This window comes from Microtus pennsylvanicus, chromosome 10 (genome assembly GCF_037038515.1).
Source record: "Microtus pennsylvanicus isolate mMicPen1 chromosome 10, mMicPen1.hap1, whole genome shotgun sequence".
Lineage (NCBI taxonomy): Eukaryota > Metazoa > Chordata > Mammalia > Rodentia > Cricetidae > Microtus > Microtus pennsylvanicus.
Genome location: NC_134588.1, coordinates 107,110,923 through 107,136,982, shown reverse-complemented (window position 1 = coordinate 107,136,982; position 26,060 = coordinate 107,110,923). Strand labels below are relative to the sequence as shown.

Sequence of the window (26,060 nt, the reverse complement as noted above, 5' to 3'; positions counted from 1 at the left end):
AAAATAAAGGCAATGCAGATATCAAAGAATATTTACCAGTTTATTGTTAAACTTACTGAACCAAAGTTCCAGCATAGCACAGGTAGCGAGGAACAAAAGGGACGAGCCGCCTCTCCGCGCACCCTTTATTGGCATGGATTCGCCTGAGGCAAACCCCGCCCTCTAAAGGGAGCTGATTTAACCCCTTTATCTCCCCCTTTTGTCTAAATAAGACACAACTAAACCAAATATAACTATAACAATAATAACAAATGATAAATATAACAAACAATATTGAGAGCAAAAGTTTTGCTAAAGAGTAACTACAATTAAATAATCTTCAACTCCATCAAAGATCTGAGAAGGGAGTAAATATTACTTAACAAAAAAGAGATATCCAAAATGTGCAACAAATGACAGAGACAACTGACTGCCTGGGCAATCACCCAAAATCTCGTTTGCAATGTTGAGTCAACCAACTTTGGCTAAGGCCTAACATAACTGACATACCATTCTCAAATGCAAGGAACTTTCTTAGGATTATCCTACCCTGTCTTGGCAAGATAAGACAATCCTGTTTATATCTTAGTCAGTAGTTGAGGTATGGGTTTTTCTTAACCCAAAGGCCAGTTCTGCCAGGAAGACAAGCTCCCAGTGGAGTGTCTTTGGTGCTCAACGTTCTCTCGGGAGTAGAGTGGTGTTGCCAGGAGTAAATTGTGTCTCAATGGCACATAATTCTAGGTTAGATTAAAGGCCATTTTCTACAGCTCTTCAAAGAGGCTGAAGATTATACTATCTATACTGAAAATAATCTCTATGTATCTAAAAAACCTGATTAACCTAAAAATAATATGACAAACATGTAATTCTCAATACCTATCCAATTTGAAAACTAAGGGAATAAACAATTGTGCAATGTATGAAGACAATGATCTTCACTTGTAAACAATGTCATTACTTATCAAATGTAAACAATGTTATTACATAAATAGGACCAGAGGTAGAAATGTACATTGTGATATGATAGATGTATCCATACAATATAAGCATACTCTTATACCAAAATAGAGGTAGGAACACTCACATTCAATATTCAATATATCAATATACAAGAAACAGTACCAACATAATTTTCTAAAAACAGTAAGTCACAAATACCAATCATCCCATCAACCCAGTTAATCCCCCTCTTTTTTTTTTTATATATATATATCCCTAATTCCATACAATATCTCCCCATCCCCTCACCCCTAAACCAACCACTAAAAGATGTCCCTAACCCTGTGGGCAAACTCTGTTGGGAGAGGGGACGTCGTCCTCTTAGATTGCTTCTAGCTGACATGGGGGCGACGTTCTTCTTAGGGGCCCCTGTGAAAGCAAACGATGGTAAAATTCCCAAATTAACCTTTGACTTAAGAAGACTATAACTAGTCTCTGTGTGTTTCGAGAAGGTCCGGCCAGAGCGTTGTCAAAAATGTGCATCATATGAAATTGTCTCTTGCAATTGGTACCAAAAAACAGATCCAAAATTAGTGCTTAAAAAAAAAAAATTCATGACGTCATAAAAACCAGATTGAGTTGGTGTTGTGGGGCCCCATCTTCATCCTGGAAACTTCAAAAATTACTGTAGGAAAATATGTTGCTTGTTATGGGAAATTTAAACATTAACAACAAGGACTTATACTGACATATAAAGAAAGACACAGATGTGAGGGAAGGCAAAGAAAGTTTATCAAGTATAAAATTATTCTTATTCTGTCCCATTTCATGGCTCCTGACCTGAGACAGAAACTTTGAAATATCTCTTATCAACAGGCTTGGAATTGAAGAAGGACTGAGCCATAGTCCAACTCCAAAACCAGCTCTACACATTTATAAAGAAGTGTTCAATAAAACATATAAATATACATAAATATATATAAAACCAATACTTACGATACGTATAGAATTTTATTGTTGATGTTTAATGGGTCGTATCTATTTTCCATCCATCAGTAATTAAATATTCAGGGTCCCTCAAATTCTTTGGAGATGAATATTTTCCTGTGGAGATAAGAAAAGAACCCTGCCCCCATCCTATTAGTAATCCTTACCATCTGTATGTCGGTCATCCTTGTGAATGAATTGTTATTTATCTTTTCCAAGTGACTTCTCTTCCTCAAACCGAACCTTTATTAATTTTGACGGTATCCATAATTTTTCCTCACCTGTGGAGATAAGAGCAAAACCCCTTCCCCAACGCAGCACATCTCCTGGCTTCCATTGTGAGGTTAGTACATCCTTGAAATAAACTGGTTGATTTAGTTCAGCAGACTTTTCCATTATCCAATGTCTTTCTGCAGCCGTCGTTCCCTTCTCGTTAGCGTTGAGAAAATTCAAGGTTAACAAAGCATTATGTAACCTATTTCTAGGGGTGTTTTCCACCCCTTTCTGTTTGTTCAACATATCCTTTATAGTTCGATTTGATCTTTCTATGACTGCTTGACCTGTAGGATTGTATGGTATACCTGTAACATGCTTGATATTGTAATGATCAAAAAACCGTTTCATCTTCCTAGAGACATAAGCAGGACCATTATCTGTCTTTATTTGTGTAGGTATACCCATGATAGCCATGACTTCTAATAAATGAGTGATTACTGAATCAGCTTTTTCTGAACTTAAAGCAGTTGCCCACTGAAAGCCTGAATAAGTGTCGATGGTGTGATGAACATATTTCAATTTGCCAAATTCTGCAAAGTGGAACACATCCATCTGCCAGATTTCATTTCTATGAGTGCCCTTTGGATTAACTCCTGCTGGCAGTGGCGTTTGGTTATAGAAAGAGCAGGTAGGGCATTTCTTCACAATCTCCTTAGCTTGTTGCCATGTAATAGAAAACTCTTTCTTCAAACCTTTGCTATTAACATGATGTTTTTTATGAAATTCAGAGGCTTGAAGCACACTACCAATCAATAATTGATCAATTTCTGCATTACCTTGTGCTAGAGGACCTGGCAGACCCGTATGGGATCGGATGTGTGTTATGTACATAGGGCAAAGCCTGTTCCTGATCAAATCTTGAACCTGGATAAACAATGAGGTTAGTTCTGTATCATCAGGTATAAATTCAGCAGTTTCAATATGTAAAATAACTCTTTCTGCATATTGTGAATCAGTAACTATATTAATAGGTTCTTTAAAATCTCTTAGTACCATAAGAATGGCATATAATTCTGCCTTCTGGACAGAATCATAAGGACTTTGTTCCACCTTACCCAAGTCTTCTGATTTGTAACCTGCCTTCCCTGATTTATTGGCATCAGTATAGAATGTACGGGCTCCAGTTATTGAAGCATCACGGACTATTCGAGGAAGGATCCAAGAAGTTCTCTTTATGAAGTTGAGCCGCTTGCTTTTTGGATAGTTGTTATTAATGTCTCCCAAAAAATTAGCACAAGCTCTTTGCCATGGTTCATTATCTTCCCATAATTTCTTTAGTTCATCAGCAGTGAAAGGCACTATAATTTCTGCTGGGTCTATGCCTGCTAGTTGACGAAGTCTCAGCTTGCCTTTTATAATTAACTCAGAGACTTTTTCCACATAAGTTTTCAGTTTCTTACTTGGTTTATGTGGTAAAAAGATCCATTCCAAGATAATATCATCTCTCTGCATTAAAATTCCTGTAGGAGAAATTTTCGATGGTAATATGACGAGAATACAATCGAGCTCTGGATTCACTCTGTCCACATGTGCCTGTTGTAATTTCTCCTCAATCATTGTCAGTTCCTTTTCTGCTTCAGCTGTTAATTCTCTGGGACTGTTTAAATCTTTATCACCATCCAAGGTCTTGTTCAAATGAATTATTAGATCAGGTGTTATCCCAATAGTTGGTCGTAAACTGGAAATGTCTCCTAACAGTCTTTGAAAGTCATTAAGAGTCCGTAAGCGATCTCTCCGAATTTGTGCCTTCTGTGTCTTAATTTTTTGCAAACCTATTCTATAACCTAAATAATTAACAGAATCTCCCTTCTGAATCTTTTCAGGAGCAATTTGCAATCCCCATTTAGGTAACAGTATCTGTATTTCTTCAAACAGCCTGTTCAAGGTATCTATGTTTGAATCAGATAACAATATGTCGTCCATGTAATGGTATACAATAGATTTGGGAAATTTCTTGCGTATTATTTGCAATGGTTGGTTCACAAAATATTGGCACAGGGAGGGGCTATTTAACATACCATGGGGGAGGACGGTCCAGTGGTACCTCCTCGAAGGTTGAGAATTGTTATAAGTAGGCACTGTGAAGGCAAATTTTTCTCTATCTTCTTTTTGCAAAGGTATAGTGAAAAAACAATCCTTCAAATCAATAACTATGAGAGGCCATCCTTTTGGTAATAAAGAGGGCAACGGAATTCCAGATTGCAGAGGGCCCATAGGTTGAATAACCTTGTTGATGGCCCTGAGATCTGTCACCATTCTCCATTTACCTGATTTTTTCTTAACCACAAATACAGGAGAATTCCAAGGGCTGGTAGATTCTTCTATATGTCCAGCATCTAGTTGCTCTTGTACCAGCTGTTCTAAAGCCTGTAGCTTTTCCTCAGCTAAAGGCCATTGCTTTGTCCATATTGGTTTCTCAGTCAACCATTTTAGAGGCAAGGCTGTTGGTATTTCTGAAGGGACATCAATTGCTTGTTCCTGCACAGCCCTAATGGCCGGTTTTGTCCTTTTGTAATAACTTTTAATATTCCTTTCAGAAATATGGGCTCTAGAAGTAGCAGGAATGTTAATTTGAGTATTCCATTGTTGTAATAGGTCACGACCCCATAAATTCATTGCAATATTGGCTACATAAGGCCTTAATTTTCCTATTTGTCCCTCAGGCCCTATACATTCAACCCATCTCGTGCTCTGTCTTACTCGAGATAGGGTTCCAATTCCCAGGAGCTGAACATTTACATTCTGAAGAGGCCAATATGGATGCCAAGATTCTGGGGTAATGATACTTACATCAGCACCTGTGTCCAGTAGGCCAGTAATAAAAATGCCATTTACACACACTCTCAGCTTAGGTCTTTGATCATTTATAGAAGTTTGCCAAAACACACGTAACTCATCTTTCTGATTACTATTGCTTGTAACAGTAGGCATGTGGCTTTCTAATTGTCCTGACGAGGCATGTTCTCTGCAGAAACTGGGAATGTCTGAACCATGTTTGCCATGGGGGCCTGAGAGGCCCCCCCTCTCACGTTTCCCGTCTGTATCAGGTTGCCTTGTCTATCTCTTGTAGACCTGCATTCATTCGTCCAATGTCTGCCCTTCCCACATCTTCTACATAAACCTGAAGGCTGATTCCTTCTATTCCTGTTATTTCTAGAAGACGCATTATTATTATTTCTGAAAACCCGTTGTTTACAATTCCTTTTCATATGACCCATTTTGCCACAATTAAAACATTTGGTATTCTGGTGTCTCCTTTTACCATTGGAAATTGCTTCTTCTACCCATGCTTCAGTGCCATAGTCAAATGTGTCAACATCTAGTGTATGCAAGACCCATTCTTCCAAGGACGCTGATCTGAACATTAAAGGCCTCAAGATCCTTTTGCATTCCACATTAGCATTTTCATAGGCCAAAGACTCAATTATTATACGTCTTGCTTCTGGGTCAGGTATCCCCATTTGTACAGCTTTAGTTAATCTTTGTAAAAAGTCACTAAAGGGTTCTCTCTGACCCTGTTTAACTGTGACAAATGATTCCATTCTCTGTCCTGGGTCTTGTACTCTGTCCCAAGCCCTTAAGGCTGCTGTAGTACACATAGAAAGTATGTTTTCATCCAAATTAGCTTGTTCCTGAGGGTCTGAAAAGAGCCCTTCACCTAGAATTTTATCTAGGGAAACGTCAATTCCTTTCGCCTTTTCCTGCTGTTCTAAAAGTCTAGCCTCTTGCCTGAATAAGCATTTCCATTTTAAGTGCGGTCCACTCTCAAGGACCGCGGAGCTCAGCTGGAGCCAGTCCAAGGGGGTTGCTTTGCTTGTTGTGGCCCAAGATTTTAGCATCTCTTTAACAAAAGGGGAGTGCATCCCAAAAGACATGATGGCCTGTTTAATTTCTTTGAGATCATTCATACGGACAGGCTCCCATGTATCTTCCTTGATGACCCTAGGGTTTCTGGAACCAACCACCTTTTCTGTTGTTATTACAGGAAAGGCATGTAGAGCTGTAGGTAGAGCTTTGTGAAAATTGTCCCGGAGGGATTTATCCACAGATGTAGTTAAAATTTGCCTCTCTACCCTTTGCTCTTCTTCATCAGAATTTAGAAATTCCTCAATCTTTTCAATTCTATTCACCATTGCTTTTTGTAATGTCTGAATCTCCTGCCCAGAATTATGTTCTAAAGCCTTCATTGAGGATTCTAGAGTATGAAATTTGTCCAGTAGAGATAACTTGTCATCTTTGGACATAATTTTTATGGCATAAACCGTGCCTTCTTGTATTGACAATCTTTCCGCCAATCTGTCATACGCTTTAGACAAAATTCGATTGTCACATTCAGCAGTTTTGATTCTCTCAGTTAACGTTTCAGTTCCTACAGAAAGGGACTGCTGAAACTTACGATCTAATTCAGCTGTTCCTTCTTCCATAGTAATGAATTTCTCCTTAACATCAGAAAGGGACTGCTGAAACTTACGATCCAATTCAGCTGTTCCTTCTTCCATAGTAATGAATTTCTCCTTAACATCAACCTGTACTTTTTTTAGATTTTGCTCAGTTAACCGAGTCATGTTAAACAAAGATTTGTTTTCTTCCTGGAGAACTTCAAACTGATTCTTGAAAAGATTGTTGTCACTCTCAATAGTTTTTAAACGTTCAACCTCTGCCTTAAGAGATTTGATCATTTTCCTATTATCAAACCAAATAGTGCTAAGGAAAATTAAGAATCCCAGGAATATCCATATATGTGGTGTGGTAGACACCTCTTGTAAGATCTCCCAAATGGTGCATTCAAAAGAACTATTGAAATAGGCTGCGGTCACGTTGTCAGACATTATTTAGAAAAGAAAAAGTTCTCTTACCTGTAATAACTGGTTCCTGCCAGTGGTGGCGAAAGAGCCCAGTTGAATCCACGTGTCCTAAATCTGAAATAAAAGGACTCAAAAACAAAATTGAAACAGACACCAAGCTGATAAGTATTTTTTGCCGGGGCTCTCAGGCCGCTGTCACGTGACCTGAGCGCTGGCGGCGGTGGGGGTGGTGGGAGGGGGAGCAGACACAGGCAGCGCGCGCGCCGGCGGGCGGTTGCGCACGGGAAATCTGGCCGGGGCGGCTCGGAACAGAGGCTTAGGCGCTGTTAAAAAGGCTCTGTGGATATCAAACTCACTGCTTGATACTCTAACAAGCAGCAGGGAAAATCGAGTCGCTCAGAATCTCAGCTGTTTCAGCGCGCGCCCAGAGAGACTGCTCAGAATCTCTACTTCTTCCGCGCGCGCCCAGAGAGACCGCCGCAGCGACCCCGGGGTGCAAGAGACTCCGTTCGGGGCCGGTTCTCGGCAAAGCCCCACGGGGGAGGCGCCAGATGTATCTGCACAAAATAAAGGCAATGCAGATATCAAAGAATATTTACCAGTTTATTGTTAAACTTACTGAACCAAAGTTCCAGCGTAGCACAGGTAGCGAGGAACAAAAGGGACGAGCCGCCTCTCCGCGCACCCTTTATTGGCATGGATTCGCCTGAGGCAAACCCCGCCCTCTAAAGGGAGCTGATTTAACCCCTTTACATCAGTACTCACTTCCTTTCCTGGTGGTGAGGCTGGTCCCCGTGGGACCCACGGAAGTCATGCTGCCCGCCTCACTGTGGACCACACTTGCGCCCTGGAGGCTGCCGCTCCATCAGGTCGGCTGTGTCCAGGGCCCCGATACTTCATCTCTGTGTGGCTGGGAGGGCAGGGTGGGGCCGAGTCAGGAGGACAGGGCTGGCACAGCTGCAGGTCATAGCTGGAACAGTCAGGGTCTGGAGAAAGGAGACAGGCCATGAATCTGGTTATCTGCCACTTTGCAGAAGTTGATTATATTTTGAGGAGAAGACACTTTTGCAATCTCGTTGAAAATTCCATTTTCAGGAGATGTGGCTTTCAGGAACCCTGCACTGCGACCACAGGGAATGAGAAGTAAAACACTGGAGAAAAGGTGTGAAGTTACACCAGATGCATGCAGTGCCTGCAGAGGCCAGAAGAGGGCGTAAGAACTACTGACAAGGAGTGTAAACTGCCGTGTGGGTGTTGGGAATTGAACCCAGGTCGACAAAGAGTAGCCAGTGCTCTTAACTGTCGAGCCATCTCTCCAGCCCCATCTCCACTCCAATTTTTTGGGACAGCATCTCTCACCGGCCTGGAATTCCCAAGTAGGTTAGGCTGACTGTCCTAGGGCTCTACCTACCTCTGCCACCTTAGCACTGGAGTATCTAAGTGTGTGCCACCACCCTGGGCTTTCTATGTGAGATTTGGGGATCAGACACAGGTTCCCATGCTTGCATGGCAAGCATTCTACCAATTGAGCAGCTCCTCCAGCTTCACGGGCAGTCCTTTTCATTGATAAAGAGCAGACGTTTGGTTCTCTACAGAGGAGCAAGGTAAGTCTTTTTACTTAGAACATAGGAAATCCCCTTTCCTCCAGATTACTCTGAATGAAGACCTTTTGTTCTTCGAGACACTGACCTTCCTGACATTTTAACTTCAGTCAGGGCAATTCCCAGCTAAGCAGAGAGGTCTCTTTAGCTCCAGATGAGGACTGCAGAGTGTATGGTCCAGAGAACCCTCAGGGGAGCATCTTTAGTGACTGCAAACACAAAGCGTTGTCCCTCTGGCTTCAGGATGCTTTTGTTGGTCACCTTTCTCTTTTATGGCTAACATGTTCAAGTAACATAACTGCTCAAATGAATTTTTTTCTGTATGCATCTATTTTGTAACCTTTGGGGGCCTGCTGGCTGGTTATGCACCTCTGTGGCAGGTCTCCTTTCTGTTTAGTTATCTGTTCCACTGACACCAGCAGGGAGCTGAGGGAGCGTCCACTAGAAGGAGGCCATCCTCGAGCCTGGTGTGTGCACCTGAGGTGGAGACAGCCCCGAGGGTGGGGCAGTGTGAGGCCTCAGCTCACTGTTGGTCCTCTACTGCAGCCGCTGAAACTGGTGCAGGCCTCAACCGCAATGGTATATGTGGTGAAGGGTCTCAGGTCATAAAGGGTCTACTGCATGGCTGTGCCTTCAGAGAGTTGCAGGAGCGAGGACCAAATGGGACAGTGTCACAAGTCAGAGATGGTGTGCCTCTTTCTCTGAATGGAAGCCTGTGTTAGGTACTTTGAGACAAGGAATAACCCTGCTCTGAATGGAACCCCACACTAAGTATTCTGGGAGAAGCCATTCCTTGCTCTGAATGGAACCCCACACTAAGTATTCTGGAAGAAGCAATAACAGGGTTTCTCTGTGTAATACTTCTAGCTGTCCTAGAACTAGCTCTTATAGACCAGGCTGGCCTTGAACTCGCAGAGATCCATCTGCCTCTGCCTCCCCATTACTGGGATTAGAGGTGTGTGCCACCACTGCCCAGCTTTTTGCTAACTCTTCTAATGGCCAACCCCGATGGAGGGGAAGTTTAAAATATAGAGTTCATGGGAAGTTAGATGCAACAGGAAAGAGGGGACAAGGTGGACTATCTCTTCCCTAACCTTAGGAATGTACTAGAAAATGGAACCAAATATACAAAAACTGGGTTGGATTCAATGACTTTCAAAAGGACTTCTTTATAACAAAATGAAATAAAAAAATCATAATCTGTATTGAATTATATTTTTATCACTAAATTTTATATTTTACTGCAGTAACTTGTAAGGAACTTACATATCTAAAATGTGCTGGGACCCATGTCAGAGGCGCGTACAGACATTTAATGTGCAAGCCTCCCTTCCTCTCAGGTCTGGTTTTGCAAAGCTATTTGTCTTTGTAAAACTACAAACTTCTGATTTATATAGAGCAAACTTTTGACCTCATTTGGAAAAGAAGCGCTTAGAAGCTAGAGATTAATTTCCACATAGACATAAGGAAAATAATTAAGGAGCTAGCTGCTATTTTCTAAAATGCATACAATGCACTCCAAATAGAAATTATTTGGGTTTATTAATATTACCATTTTATAAGCATGGATAATCAAGGGCTGATTGTATTTACATCATCTATATTTATTGAATACGAAGCCCTGTAGAAAATATGCTAATATTCCCTTAGCCTGCACCAGGAGCCTTGCCTGCGTGTGGGCCTTCTTTGGTAATTGTGTTTCAACACTGGGTATGCTGGCCTCAGAGGATTTCTCCACACTTTTCCAAATCGTTCCCTAAATTGGTCTAAATAATTCATAATGTAATACTTGGATATTCACAATCTCCCTATAAGCTTATGTGAACAAAGTATTATAATCTCCACTTACTCACGAGCCACAAGGGAGAGACCGAAGCCATGCCACAGAGGTAAGAGACAAAGCGAGGACAGACTAGGTGGCTCTCAGTCTGTCCTTAAATAATGCAGGGATTGTCTTAGTGATGGCTTCCTAGTTGCAAGGATCATTAAATATTAGTCTTTTTGTCAAATACCAAAAACTTTTATGTCAAGGAATTAAAATATTTTTATCTTCCTCACCTTGTAAAACCTTTGTGCATTTTTGTTTGTTTGTTTTTTTGTTTTTTTTTTGAGACAGGGCTTCTCTGTAGCCTTAAAGTCTGTCCTGGAACTCTCTCTGTAGACCAGGCTGGGCTTGAACTGACAGAGATCCACCTGCCTCTGCTTCCCAAATGCTGGGATTAAAGGTGTGAGCCACCATCACCCAGCTTTGTGCAAATATTTTAATACCTCCACCCAGAAAAAACTTTCTTTTATTACCCAGCCCACCCTGTGAAGCTAAGTGATTTAAGCAGCATATCCTTCCCAGCTTCCCTTCTTTTCCTTTAAAACTAGGCAAACTCAAAAGTCTGTGAGGTCAGACCGCAGCCAAGGGGGAGAAGATGAAGCCACCAACTGAATTAGAATAAACACTAAGTAAACTTCTGGGCTTGGGTCTTAGTGATCCCTGATGTAGGAGGGTCATCTGTCTATGTGTTTCTTTCATTGGCCTTTTAATAGGGCAGAAAATTAGGTGGGCGGAGTAGACAGAACAGAATGCTGGGAAGAAGGGAAGTGAGGTCAGATGCCATGGAGCCAGCCGCCACGTCAGACATGCTGAATCTTTCCTGGTAAGCCACCACCTCGTGGTGCTACACAGATTAATAGAAATGGGTTAATCAAGATGTGAGAGTTAGCCAATAAGAGGCTAGAAATAATGGGCCAGGCAGTGTTTAAAAGAATACAATTTGTGTGTTGTTATTTCCAGGGCTAAGCTAGCTGTGCAGAAGCCGGGAGGGATGAAAAGCAGGCCTGCTCACCTCATCACTACAGCTCCCTTTTTACAAAAGCAATTAATCACCTTGCCAAGTTACCTTTGCCTTGCTGGTGTGTTCCATTCTGCCATACTAATGTTGCCCTTTCTCTGTTTCTGGCATGGCCCTCAACAATAGGCACGCTACAACCCACTATGGTAGCATCCCTCTGTGCTCTTTCCTGTCTCCTGACTTTCCTCAAATGTGTTAGAGACAGCTGTGCCCAGTGGTCCTGCCTCTTCTGAGTAGGTAGTACTTTCTTGAATTCACCTTTACTGACAGAGACAGGAGTTTCTTTTTGTTAGAGATCTATGTGTGTGTCAAAATTGGGGTTCCTGTGTATGCCAAAATTGGGGTTCCTGTGTGAGTCAAAATTGGGGTTTGGAAGCACTCCTCACTTCATCTTTTCTCTTTTAGCATTCACTCTGTCAACCCCATCAGGTATACATGCCGCCCGATTCTTCAAGTACCTGGCCTCTATTTTTCTAAGTGTAAAGAATTTGCATATGTGTAAAGTCTTGGGTTTCTTATGTCTCTGGAATCTTCAGCACCACCCTGTTAGAAGGAGACATCAACACCCCTGGTACTTGTCTCAGCTTAGATGTTTCCTGTTTTCTAAAGACTTGGTCTCTCAGAAGGGCAAGGAGAGGTGACACATGGGCAACCATGGAGGAGGACAAAGAGCCAGATCACAAAGACAGTGGCTTTTAGGAAGAGCTCTGCTGAAGCTCAGCTCTTTGAGCTGTGTGCTACCATGGTGTGAGTCCCCCTGCTGGAGCTGGAGAAGAGTCCATAGAGGTTGATATTCCCATTGGGTGTCTTATTCTTGGGTGGAGGAGATGGTGTGGAATGTGGGCACTTTGAGACCTGTTGGGGGGGGCAGGCCCAGTTCTACACCAAGTCCAGCTGCTTGGGACTTGGCCTGCAGAATCTACTGCCTATACCTTAAAGAATCAGCAAGAACAATCAAAACCAAGATACCCTCACACTGGAAAAGGCTATCCGGCGTGGACTTAATGGTGCACACTTTAATCCTAGAACTCGGGAATCAGAAGCAGGTAGATCTCTGTGCATTCAAGGCCAGTCTGATCTACAGAGTGAGTTCCAGACCAGCCAGGGCTATGGTATCTCAATGAAAAGTTTAAAAAAAAACAGCTAAAGACAAAAGAACAGGATGAATTTTGATCTTGCAAGCTTGTGATTACGAAGGATCACAGGAGGGAGCTCAGGTAGACTCACCACAGCTGGTTGACATGCTCCTCTCTGCCACTGCGGGCAGCGCGGTGGTTTTTGTCAGTTCCTCGAGACTGGATGGATTCCTGGACTCCATAAACTCAGCAATTCTTAAACACCATCTCCATTAAATCTGCATGAAAATCCAATTTCCTTTCATCAAGGAAGGGACAAACATATGGGGAGATGTATAATCTTATTTATCAAGAACCATTTGTATAATTAAACACAAATATCCTAAAAGGTCACCTCGGGTCGTCATTTGCATGAGGAAGTAATTTGTCGAACGTCAGGTACAATAGACCAGGTGGATGGATGTGCGAGCATATAGGGTTAAATTAGGCCCAATAACAGCCAACCACACAGTGATCAATCAGAATGATAGATGGGAATGTCAACACGAGAAGACTGTGTCTCCAAGTGCTATTCCTTACTAAGCTCTCAGGTAAAACTAACTTCAGGGAATTTTTCTTTCTCATTGGTTGTCTTTTACTGTTTAATAATAATAATAATAACAATAATAATAATATTACCATGGGCCTTTAAAGACAAGTGTGGGAAAGCTCGCTTGCGTTTATGTGTGCACTCCAGGGGTACAGTGTTGGGAGGCATGCAGATAGATTGTTTAAAAGCAGGCTTATGTTGGGAAAGAGTTTCGTCTTGTTTTGTTCCTACATCAGTACACCTAGAGAAGAAATGCCTTGGCAGACTTTTAACGGGGAGGCCAAGTCCGATCTGTGTTTGTGTTTCTGTCAGGGGCAGATGCTTTGTGAAAGGCAAGTTCTGAGGTTGAGCTGCTGTCAAATGTAAATCTCCAGCCCCTTGCTGATAGGGTTGCTGGCAGCTCCCTTTTCAAAAGAGAAAACTAACCTGCTTCCCAGCGAAGAGGCTCTTTAAAGACAGTGAGCGATCTCTTCTCATTTGCATAGAATCACTCACATTTTTTTTTATAAATTCTTTTTTTTTTTTCAAAGCACTTTAAACTATTTTATGTTGTGTATGTGTGTGCGCTGTGCATGGGTTTTTTTCGGTGAGGGCTGGCATTGTACTCTTCCCGGTAAACAAGCTTTGGATTCTGTAGGTTGCTGCTGTGTGTAAACAAGAGACCAAGGCTCTCAAAGTCTAGATTAGGTCAGGTCTCTGGATGTGCAAGGGCGGAATGTGAGTAAATTGTCTCAGCTGACCTGGTTCCCTGTGAGATGGGCTGGGAAGTGAGAGACAGGAGACTGTTCCTGGGATGGCAGGGCTCATGTCCAAGGCAGAGTACCACCCACGTGGCGCTTGTGCCCTCTGCAAAGGCCAAGGGCAGACTTACAGGGGTCAGATACTAGGTTATTGATGAAGAGATCAGACGATGTGCCCCAAGAGGGAGGGTGCCTGGTTCAAGGAGCTGGAGACCAACCACTTTAAGGGCAACCTTCCAGGGAAGGAACGGAGAAGACTTTCACAGCAGATGCGAGGCAAGCTTGGAAAAGACACTATTCAAGGGAAGATGTAAAATAGAGTACAAAGGTCAGTATCAGATTCCCTGCCAGGAACAGACTCTTGGCCACTTCCAGGCATGCTGATAGTAATCAGGGTCACAAGAAGGAAGCCTGTGGAGGGAGCTTTGATAGCGACAAATCTAGCAAATAACTACCGCGTGCCCACAGAGACAGCTGCCACACAGGTGGGAAGCTGAGGCACAGTACAGGGGCAGTCTAGCCCAGGGTGGAGAACATTCGGTTCTCTTCTTTTAATATTAATTTTTAAAGTTAAAACACAAGTGGGCTTCCTTATGGCGTTTGCATACACATATGCTATTTTTATTTTTTGTTTCTATCTGTGCTTTTCCACCTGCTGCCCTCCCCTGCCCTCTGGTCTTCTTGCTGGGCCCCCGACTCCCTCTACACAGTTCCCTTTCATTTCCGTCTCACAGGTACTTCTGTCACCATCTCCTCTTCCTCCTGTTTCTACACACACACACACACACACACACACACAAAAAAAAATCTGGATTCCACATATGAAGATAACATGCACTATTTGTCCTTTTTGGGTCTGGCTCATTTTGCTTAACACAGTAATGTTCAGCTACGTCCATTTTCCTGCAGACATCGTAATTTCTTCCCTTTACAGTTTAATAAAATTCCAGTGTATGTAGACGAACTTTTCTTTGTCCATCTATATCTATAGATAGATATCTAGGCTAATTCCATGTATAGGCTACTGGGAGCAGGACAGAAAGAAACCTGGCTGTGAACGTGTCTCTGTGGGTGTTGGCTTAGAGTCCTTCGGGTGTGTGACCAGAAGTGGCTCATCATTTTCCACGTAGATGCAGCATGGGATTGTGATGCTGCTCTTGGAGTTAGCCCTTTGATCAGGTGGAGTCTTATTTTCAAGATGTGATATAATCTAATAATTTTATTATGTTTAAATGTGCGTGTTCATCAGTGGGTAGCTATGTGCACATGACTGCAGCTTCCTGAGGGAGCCAGAAGAGAGCACCAGATCCGCTGGAGCTGAAGTTAGACATAGTTGTGAGCTTCCCCATGAGGATGCTGGGAACAAACCCAGGTTATCTTTCCAGTCCTCAGTTAAATATAATGGTAAGTCCTCAGTGTATAGGTTTTAGTGTACTTTGGCATTTTATCTTCTAGAATATAGACAATATAAAATCCCTGTCTAGCAGGGAATCTACATAGGACCTAGTATTCTCTCTTCTCTTTGACAAGAGACCTTCATCACACATTGCTCTTTCCCCCTAGACTTCCTTTTTAGTATTCAATCAATTTGAGATCACAATAGCAGCCATATGAATCAGCATGCTATGCAAAGCAGGCTCAGCCTATACACATGAGCGGCAGTGAAAATGGAAATGGTCACAGTGAGGGGAAAGCCGGAGACGAGACTGCAGCGGTGGCTGCAGCGGTGGTGGCTGCAGCGGTGGGTCTCATGACAGGAAGGGCAGCCGTGTGTGCCATGCCACACACCACAAGAAAGAGACAGAGACTCCATGACTGCAGCCTTGCTCACTCTCGGCACTCTGCCCCGCCCTCTTCCATGCCCACTTCCTGTGACAAAAAAAAAAAAGTCTTTCAAAAATTTATTATCGTTTTTTACCTATGTCCAACTAAACAAGACATGGACTACGGTATGTTCTGGGCTCATAATTAAAATATTATACAGATTATGCCTGTGATATCTTCTTAGAAACAATTATGGAATTTGGTAACATGCGACAGGGTGGCATTCTGGCTTGGATTGTAAGAGTCCACCAGAAGGTCACATGTTGAAAGCTTGGCCCTTACAGGTGGCAGCTTTGGGAAGATCAACTCACTTAGGATTTTGGAATTTAACAGAACATTGGAAAGTTTTGGAGGTGAGACCTAGTCAGAAGAAAGTGGTTGTTGGGGAGTATCATTGAATGGCATATTTTGTCCTGGTCCCTTGCTGCTCCCTCTCTCAGTTCCCGCTGCCATGAGGTGAGCAGCTTGCTGCACTGTGCCCCCTTCACCATGATGCTGTGCTTGCCACAGGCCCAGAAGTAATGGAACTCAGAAGCCACGGCCTGTGACCTCTGAAACTGCCTAAGTAAACATTCCCTCCTTGAGTGACCTCAAGCATTTGTTGCTGCAGTGGCAGGAAGCTGGCTAACATGGATGGAGAAAGATGGAGGAATTATGGGCAGGATATGTTGAATAGTGTATTAGTGTGATTTTCTTTTTCTTTTGGTCCTAGGAGATGAATTTAGACCTCATGTGCGCTAGGCAGGCATTTCGCTGCAGGACTGCCTTCTCCAGCTCCCTGGCCTTTCAGTTTTCAAGGATCAATGTAATAACCAGAAAGCCGAGTACCTTCGGAGGGGACATGGAGTTACCTACTATAAATTCCATGACAGAGAGGGGATAAAAGGCGGTGCACACAGAGCATCTCCTAAACACACTTCCCCAATAAACAAATTAATGATGGTTAAAGTTTCTTCTGAAAGACTTGTGATCTACACTTGATAACACTCGATATGTGCACACAAGTTAGCATAACACCACAGATTACACAGTCCAGAGCTTCTCAGTAGGGAACTGTTAAAAAGGTGGGCAAGTCAGGTTGGAGCAAGTTGATTGTTTTAAAAAACCGTTTCTTTAGTAACAATGGGAAGCGTTACAGTGTAAGATGCAGAAACTACAAATACTTTTAATGAATATAAAGTAATGGAAACGTTTAACCATGGATTCTGTACTTGGCAGTGATCAGCACATCAATAATGCCAGCTTGATTTGCTACCTAGATACACATTGCTGTTTTCAGTGCAATATGTATTTAACTACTAATGGGTATCATCTTTTTGCTAACATCAGTGGTGGCACACGCCTTTCACCCCAGTGCTCAGAAGGCAGAGAGACAGGTGGATCTCTGCGAGTTCGAGGCTAGCCTGATCTACAAGAGCTAGTTCCAGGACAGGCTCCAAAGCTACAGAGAAATCCTATCTCAAAAAATCAAAAACCAACCAAACAAGCAAGCAAACAACAACAAAAACCAAAAACCAAAACAAAAAAACCACGAAGCTGTTCTTTAATTTACTCATGTCTCTCAAAGACTTAATTACTGTATCTTTCCTAAAATAATTTTAATTACATGAAGTGTGAACACCTGACACTAAGCTGCCGTACCTGGACAGCTGTAGAAACAGGAAGCACTCTTTGGAACTAGAGATGGTCTTTGTGTGGAGTGTGTCAGGAGGAGTTCCTGGACCAGGGTCGTCTACATCACTTTGGACTCTTGCACCCGAACATGGGTTCTTAGCATACTTCCAGCTGATTCTTGCACCCAATACTCTTCGCAAAATGCTATAGAACCAGGAACAGAAATCTAGGGACAATCATGTTTCTGCTTCTCTTCATAGAGTGTTGTGAAATAATCTTGTTTACACTGTGAAGAAGTGTCACTCTGATCGGTTTAATAAAAAGCTCAACAGCCAATAGCTAGGCAGGGTTCCCGGGCCCAGAGGATGCTGGGAAAAGGACAGAGACTCGGAGGAAGCAGAAAAGCAGGATGGTCAGTTCATAGATGAGGTAAACGAGCCTCTGGGCAGCACGTATGTTAATAAAAACGGGTTAATTTAAGTTATAAGATGTAGCCAAAGACAGGCCTACGCTATCAGCCAAGCTTTCATAATTAATAAGCCTCCGTCGCATTATTGGGGAGCTGAAGGTCCCGACAAAAAAGTTCTACTACACGTGTCTGTTTAGAGTGTGTTCTAGCATCAGGACTACCTACAATCTTGAAAACAAACACTAATGTGTGTGTGTGTGTGTGCGCGCGCGCGCGCGCACGCGCCTTTGCCAATTACTTTCCGCCTTGTGTTTTGAGACAGGGACCCTCACTTGCAGCTCGACTGGCCAGCGAGCCCCAGGGATCCCGTCTGTCTCAACTGCACCAGAACTATGTGCTACTGCTTCTGTTTGCCTGTTTGTTTGAACTAGATCCTAGGGGTTCGAACACATGACCTCACGACGGCACGGGATGCTCTTTGGTGACATCCCTCACATGTTTCCTTCTTGGAGTGTTTGATTAGACAGCATTTCAGTAATTCTGGGTGGCAGTAGGAAAGAGCCCTCATTGTTTGTACAAACCAGAGAGTGAAAATACAGTGCTAACAATTCACCTCAGAAATTAAAAAAAAAAAAATAAGAGCATGGGCAGCCATGGCAGTCAGTCATTAATCAGCGGAGTAAATAGGTCGTGTGTTAACAGGCAAACAATTAAATTATTTGTTTCCCAGGGGCATGGAATGTGATTGTTATCACACTCCCGCGAGGGAGACAAATAGATATTAAAAGGGTCTTTCCAATACCTGTATTGGCTCGGGCCAACAGCTAATTCAATAGATTCGATCACAGTCCGCGCTTCCTACATGGCTCCTGATTTATGGCTTTGGCATTCTTTAGTCATCAGTCAGCGTGGTTTGCTCCCGGCATTCATAAATTATGCCTCATAAATAAAAAGACACAATCAAGGAAATCCTATGGGTCCCTCTACACTCTTGGAGAACGTTCCCTTGCCATTCACGCGCAGGCCTTTTTAAGGGGTAGCTTGCCGTGGCTTTTGAATATGGTTGAGTAGTAACACACAAGAATGGGTTTTGCCAGAACTGGATAGAGAGGCTCATGGCTGGAGACAGCAATGAGTCTGCGATTATATGGCTACGGAATTGTTTTATTTTGTGACTAGCCTACAGATTCCAGCCCGGCAGGGCTACTTGTTGGAGGGTTTGGTGAAGCCGCCTGCCTCATTGTCTACCTTTCTGACCCTCTTTCATCACCAGATGGACTTTGCCCAGCACCTCTGTTTGCCAGATAACCTCACTGAGAACCTTTCTTGCACAGAGTCCCTGCATTCCTGGTTCCTTTCATCCAGAACACTTTGGATCAGGCAAGAAGGAACACGATTTTACTTGAATTCTGGGACACAGGGGAAGAAGGGGGTGAGTGGGTGGGTGGAGGGAGGGACATTGTCTCATTTTCTACTGGTACTTTTGAAATTCAGAGATGTGAAGTAACTACACAAGTTAGGAGACTTCTCCCATGTTAGAAATGACCACCTGGTCTCCACCGCTGAAGCTGCTGCTGCTGCCCTGGTTAGACTGCTCGATAGATACGGCTAGGACTCTGTTCTAAACCATGAGGTTAGAGAACCGGCTTGAACACAGCATGAAACACCGAATTAATCCGAGTCCACGCTTCGTAAGAGTGAAGGTTCGGAGTTTACTGCTTGCTAAGTTTTGCGCTGTCTGTTCCACTTTGGAGGGAACAGGAACTTGGTATCATTCTGCTCTCAGAGGGGATGCACAGGAGGAGGAAACCAGCTCCCTTGGCCCTCAGCTTGCTTGCTGCATGTGCTCTCAGGCGTGTATGACCCACAGGCTCCCTGGGCACCAAGGGAGAAACGGACCCAACACAAAACTGAAAACTTCCTGAAAGTATTGTGCGATCGTTGTTGTAGCTGAACTATGTGGATCTCCCCAGCACGAACTTTGTAGATGGAGAAGCAGGCTGCGATGCCAAGAGGTTGATCATGTCCCTTGTAATTCATTGTTTAATCAAGGTATTTAATCATTCCAACAATGCCATACAGTTGGCATTAATACTCTCATTTCACAAGGAAACTGAAGGGCGTAGATGTTTATGGTATTTGCTGTGTATAGGGCAAACTTTCCAGTATAAGTGTGTGATACCAGCCCGGACTACTCAGGATTCTTTCCTGCTTAATTCTATGCTAGCTAATGTCAACCGTCAGTCTTACAGGATCTAGAGTGACCGGGAGAGCAGCCTAAGTGAGGCGCTGTCCAGGTTGGTCTGGCCTCTGGGCACACCAGTGAGGGATGGCCTTGATTATGTGGAGGTGGGACAACTCACCCTAAATGTGGGCAGCAGCATCTCACCACTGGGCCTTGGGCTGAACTGAAAGAGGGAAATGACAAGCCTCCATCCTTATCTACTTTTTGAGTAGTGATTCCATCATGTTCCATAAAATGACAGCTACGCCCTGACTGTTGCAGTCCTGAAAGGATGCGCCATCTCCACAGAGTGGCTGGAGCGAGCCAAGACTGGGATGGCCGGGAAAGTAGACTTCACTGGGTGCTAGAGTGGACCCTGTTGCTCTGACGAGACACCCCGATGAATGCAAACAGTGGGGGAAAGGGCTCATTTGACTTTATCTTTTTGGGTCACAGTCCAGCAACAAGGGTCAGTAGGACGAGAACTTACGCTGGGCTTGAAGCAGAAATTACAGAGTGTGACTGCTAGGTCACTCTGACTCTCTTGAAGGACCATGATTAGCTAACTTTTTTTTTTTGATTTTTCAAGACAGGGTTTCTCCGTAGCTTTTTGGTTCCTGTCCTGGAACTAGCTCTTGTAGACCAGGCTGGCCTCGAACTCACAGAGATCCACCTGCCTCTGCCTCCCGAGTGCTGGGATTAAAGGCATGCGCCACCACCGCCCGGCTTAGCTAACTTCTTATATGCCTGCTAAGGGATGGTGCCATTCAGAGAGGGCTGGGCCCTACTACGTCAGTTATCAGTTAGGGTAATTCCTAACAGACATGTTGGCAGACTCACCCATGATAGCAGTAACTGAGTGCGGCGACTGCTTTTTCAAGTGATTCTGACTGTGTCAAGTGGGCAGCTAAAGTAACTAGGGTGCGAGGTAAGATAATTAATTATCCGTGAATGTAAAAGACACTGATTAAGCCACATCTATGTGTCAGACACTGATGTCCAACCCAGCATACCATAGTAATCAAGGATGGAGCAAAATCTACCAGAGAAAAGGTAATCCACAAGAACAAACAGATAATAATTCAAGCTAGGAAGGAACTGATGGTACAGGGTCAATGTGTGCATGGTGATACACACACACACACACACACACACACACACACACACACACACACACACGTATGTATGGGTGTTTTCATGCAGCATATAGGAAATGCGTCAGTCTGTCCAGGACTGTCCAGAAGGGTCTTTAGGAGTGATACTCAGGCTATCCATTCAAGTAGGCAGAGGCCACCAAATAAAGATCAGTAGGAACAGATCACAAAGGAAGAGCCTGTGCAAAGACCCTCTGTGCAGAACCTCAGCTTAGTCCTGAGTAAGGGCTGAGGCCGAGAAGATGAAGGCAGATGCCAGATAACAGGAAGCCATTCCTCGTGGGAGCAGAGTGGAGCCTGCGTTCCCAGGTGCTCAGAATAGTTCCTTATTCATTTCAGCTTTTCTCCTTACAGGGTTCCGGATAGTGAATGCTTTCTGGGCATTTAATATTAAATTCTAATTTTTGTATAGGTGTTAAAGTATTAGCTTTTAACTCTAGTCCACTCAATATCTTTATTGAAATAAGTCTCTTAACCCCATTTTACAGAACTTCCAGTTTGCTTTTCTGTTCTTATGATGAATCACTGACCAAAGCCAACATGGGAGGAGAGGGTCTGTGATTGTCTGAATAAGAATGGCCCCCATAGCCTCAAATATTTGCACATTTGTTTCCCAGTTAATGGAGCCATTTGGGAAGGATTAGGAGGTGTGGCCTTGTTGGAGGAGGTGTGCCGCTGGGAGTGGGCTTTGGGGTTTCAAAAGCCCTCGCCATTTTTGGTCTCACTCTGCCTTCTGCATGTGGATCAGATGGGAACTCTAAGCTGCTGCTTCTGTGCCTTGCTTGCCTGCCTGCTGCTACACTCCACGTCAGGTTTGTCATGGATTCTAACCCTCTGGAATTGTGATCCCAAGATTAAATGCTTTCTTTTACAAGTTACCTTAGTCATGGTATTTCATCACAGCAATAGAAAACTAACTAAGACAGGTTTTTGGGGTTTTTTTTGGCTTAAACTTGCATATCATACTCTACCACCAAGCGAAGCCAAGGACAAAACCTGGAAGCAGGAACTGAAGTAGAGATCATGGAGGAATGCTGCTTACTGGCTTGCTCACCCATCTAATACAAGGCCACATGCCCAGGAATATCACCACCCACTGAGCTGGGCCCTCCCACATCACTAGTTAATCAAGAGAATGCCCCATAGATTTTCTTCCAGGCCAGTCTGATGAAGACATTTTCTCAATTAAGATTCCCTTTTGCTGGGCACAGGCAAAGAGATTAGATACGAAAACAGGATCCAACATTTTGCTGTTTACAAGAAACACACCTCAACCACAAAGACAGACATCTACTCAGAGTAAAGGGTTGGGAAAAGGTTTTTCAAGCAAATGGACCTAAGAAACAAGTGGGTGTGGCCATACTAATTTCTAACAAATCTGACTTCAAACTAAAATCAATCAGAAGGGATAGAGATGGTCATTTAATACTCATAACAGGAACAATTCATCAAGATGAAGTCTCAATCCTGAATATCTATGCCCCTAATATAAAAGCACTCACTTATGTAAAAACAAACACTACTAGAACTCAGGCAGACATCAAACCACACACACTAATAGTAGGAGACTTCAACACACCTCTCTCACCAATGGACAGGTCAATCAGACAGAAACCTAATAGAGAAATAAGAGAATTAATGGAGGTAATGAAGCAAATGGACTTAACAGACATCTATAGGATATTCCACACAAATAGGAAAGAATATACCTTCTTCTCTGCAGCTCATGGAACCTTCTCGAAAATTGACCACATACTCAGTAACAAAGCAAACCTCCACTGATACAAAAAAATTTTAGTGACCACGTGTGTCTTATCGGATCACCACAGATTAAAGTTAGAATTCAACAATGAGGCTACCCCCAGAAAGCCGACAAACACATGGAAACTGAACAGTCAACTACTGAACCACACCTGGGTCAAGGAAGAAATTAAGGAAGAAATTAAGAAAGAAATTAAAGTCTTCCTTGAATTTAATGAAAATAAAGAGACAACATACTCAAACCTATGGGACACTATGAAATCAGTGCTAAGAGGAAAGTTCATAGCACTAAGTGCCCACTTAAAGAAAACAGAGAAAGCACACATTGGAGACTTAACAGCACACCTGAAAGCTCTAGAAAAAAAAGAAGCAGACTTACCCAGAAGAAGTAGAAGACTGGAAATAATCAAACTGAGGGCTGAAATCAACAAAATAGAAACACAGAAAACAATTCAAAGAATCAATGAAACAAAAAGTTGGTTCTTGGAGAAAATCAACAAGATCGACAAACCCCTATCCAAACTAATCAAACAACAGAGAAAGAACACGCAAATAAATGATCAGAAATGAAAAGGGGGACATAACCACAGACACAGAGGAAATTCAGAGAATCATTAGATCTTACTACAAAAGCCTGTATGCCACAAAACTGGAAAATGCAAAAGAAATGAATATTTTTTTAGATAAGTACCATATACCAAAGTTAAACCGGGACCAGTAAACAATTTAAATAGACCTGTTAGTCGCAAAGAATTAGAAGCTGTTATCAAAAACCTCCCTTCCAAAAAAAGCCCAGGACCAGATGGTTTCAATGCAGAATTCTACCAGAACTTCCAAGAAGAACTAATACCTATACTCCTAAATGTATTTCACAATATAGAAACAGAAGAGGAATTGCCAAATTCCTTTTATGAAGCTACAGTTACCCTGATACCAAAACCACACAAAGACCCAACTACAAAAGTGATTTGCAGGCCAATCTCACTCATGAACATTGACGCAAAAAATCTCAATAAAATACTGGCAAACTGAATCCAAGAATACTTAGAAAAATTATCCATTATGATCAAGTAGGCTTCATCCCAGAGATGCAGGGCTGGTTCAACATATGCAAATCTATCAATGTAATCCATCATATAAATAAACTGAAAGAAAAAACCATATGATCATTTCATTAGATGCTGAAAAAGCATTTGACAAAATTCAACACCCCTTTATGATAAAGGTCTTGGAGAGATTAGGTATACAAGCATCATACCTAACTATAATAAAAGCTATTTATAGCAAGCCCACAGCTATCATCAAATTAAATGGAGAGAAACTCAAAGCCATCCCACTAAAATCAGGAACACAACAAGGCTGTCCACTCTCTCCATACCTCTTCAATATAGTGCTTGAAGTTCTAGCAATAGCAATAAGACAACATAAGGTGATCAAGGGGATTCGAATTGGAAAGGAAGAAGTTAAACTTTCGTTATTTGCGGATGATATGATAGTATACATAAGCGACCCCAAAAACTCTACCAAAGAACTCCTACAGCTGATAAACACCTTTAGTAATGTGGCAGGATACAAGATCAACTCCAAAAAATCAGTTGCCCTCCTATACACTAAGGATAAGGATGCAGAGAGGGAAATCAGAGAAGCATCACCTTTCACGATAGCCACAAATAGCATAAAATATCTTGGGGTAACTCTGACCAAGGAAGTGAAAGATCTATTTGACAAGAACTTTAAGGCATTGAAGAAAGAAATTGAAGAGGATGCTCTTAGATTGGGAGGATCAACATAGTAAAATTGGCAATTCTCCCAAAAGCAATCCCCATCAAAATCTCATCAAAATTCTTCACAGATCTTGAGAGGACAATAATCAACTTTATATGGAAAAACAAAAAACCTAGGATAGCCAAAACAATCTTATACAATAAAGGAATGTCTGGAGGCATTACCATTCCTAACTTCAAACTATTACAGAGCTACAGTATTGAAAACAGCTTGGTATTGGCATAAAAACAGAAAGTTGACCAATGGAATCGAATAGAAGACCCAGATTTTAACCCACAAACCTATAAACACCTAATTTTTGATAAAGGAGCTAAAAGTATACAATGGAAGAAAGAGAGCATCTTCACCAAATGGTGCTGGCATAACTGGTTGTCAACCTGTAGAAGAATGAAAATAGATCCATATCTATCACCATGCACAAAACTCAAGTCCAAATGGATTAAAGACCTCAATATCAGTCCGAACACACTGAACCCGATAGAAGAGAAAGTGGGAAGTACTCTACAACATATGGGCACAGGAGACCACTTCCTACATATAACCCAAGGGCAACATTGAATAAATGGGACCTCCTGAAACTGAGAAGCTTCTGTAAAGCAAAGGCACTGTCACTAAGACAAAAAGGCAACCCACTGACTGGGAGAAGATCTTCACCAACCCCGCAACAGACAAGGGTCTGATCTCCAAAATATATAAAGAACTCAAGAAACTAGACTTTAAAATGCTAATTAACCCAATTAAAAAATGGGCCACTGAACTGAACAGAGAATTCTCAAAAGAAGAAGTTCAAATGGCCAAAAGACACTTAAGGTCATGCTCAACCTCCTTAGCGATCAGGGAAATGCAAATCAAAACAACTTTGAAATACCATCTTACACCTGTCAGAATGGCTAAAATCAAAAACACCAATGATAGCCTTTGCTGGAGAGGATGTGGAGTAAAGGGTACACTCATCCATTGCTGGTGGGAATGCAAACTTGTGCAACCACTTTGGAAAGCAGTGTGGCGGTTTCTCAGGAAATTTGGGATCAACCTACCCCAGGACCCAGCAATACCACTCTTGGGAATATACCCAAGAGATGCCCTATCGTACTACAAAAGTATTTGTTCAACTATGTTCATAGCAGCATTATTTGTAATAGCCAGAACCTGGAAACAACCTAGATGCCCTTCAATGGAAGAATGTATGAAGAAAGTGTGGAATATATACATATTAGAGTACTACTCAGCAGTAAAAAACAATGACTTCTTGAATTTTGCATGCAAATGGATAAAAATAGAAAACACTATCCTGAGTGAGGTAACCCAGACCCCAAAAGATGAACATGGGATGTACTCATTCATAATTGGTTTTTAGCCATAAATAAAAAACATTGATCCTAGAGAAGCTAAATAAGAAAGTGAACCCAAAGAAAAACATATGGTTATCCTCCTGGACATTGGAAGTAGACAAG

At 42.5% G+C, this 26,060-nt stretch overlaps 1 protein-coding gene across 1 annotated transcript in view; it reads right to left on the bottom strand.

Moving 5' to 3' along the window:
* Positions 1–26,060, bottom strand: part of Ush2a (usherin) — a 663,496-nt gene that overhangs the window by 23,262 nt on the left and 614,174 nt on the right. Inside the window, 7 exon segments of the mRNA XM_075987373.1 lie at positions 7,810–7,972; positions 8,998–9,114; positions 9,117–9,235; positions 12,179–12,241; positions 12,243–12,286; positions 12,288–12,362; positions 23,052–23,064. Of these exon segments, the coding sequence (XP_075843488.1) occupies positions 7,810–7,972; positions 8,998–9,114; positions 9,117–9,235; positions 12,179–12,241; positions 12,243–12,286; positions 12,288–12,362; positions 23,052–23,064 (594 nt within the window).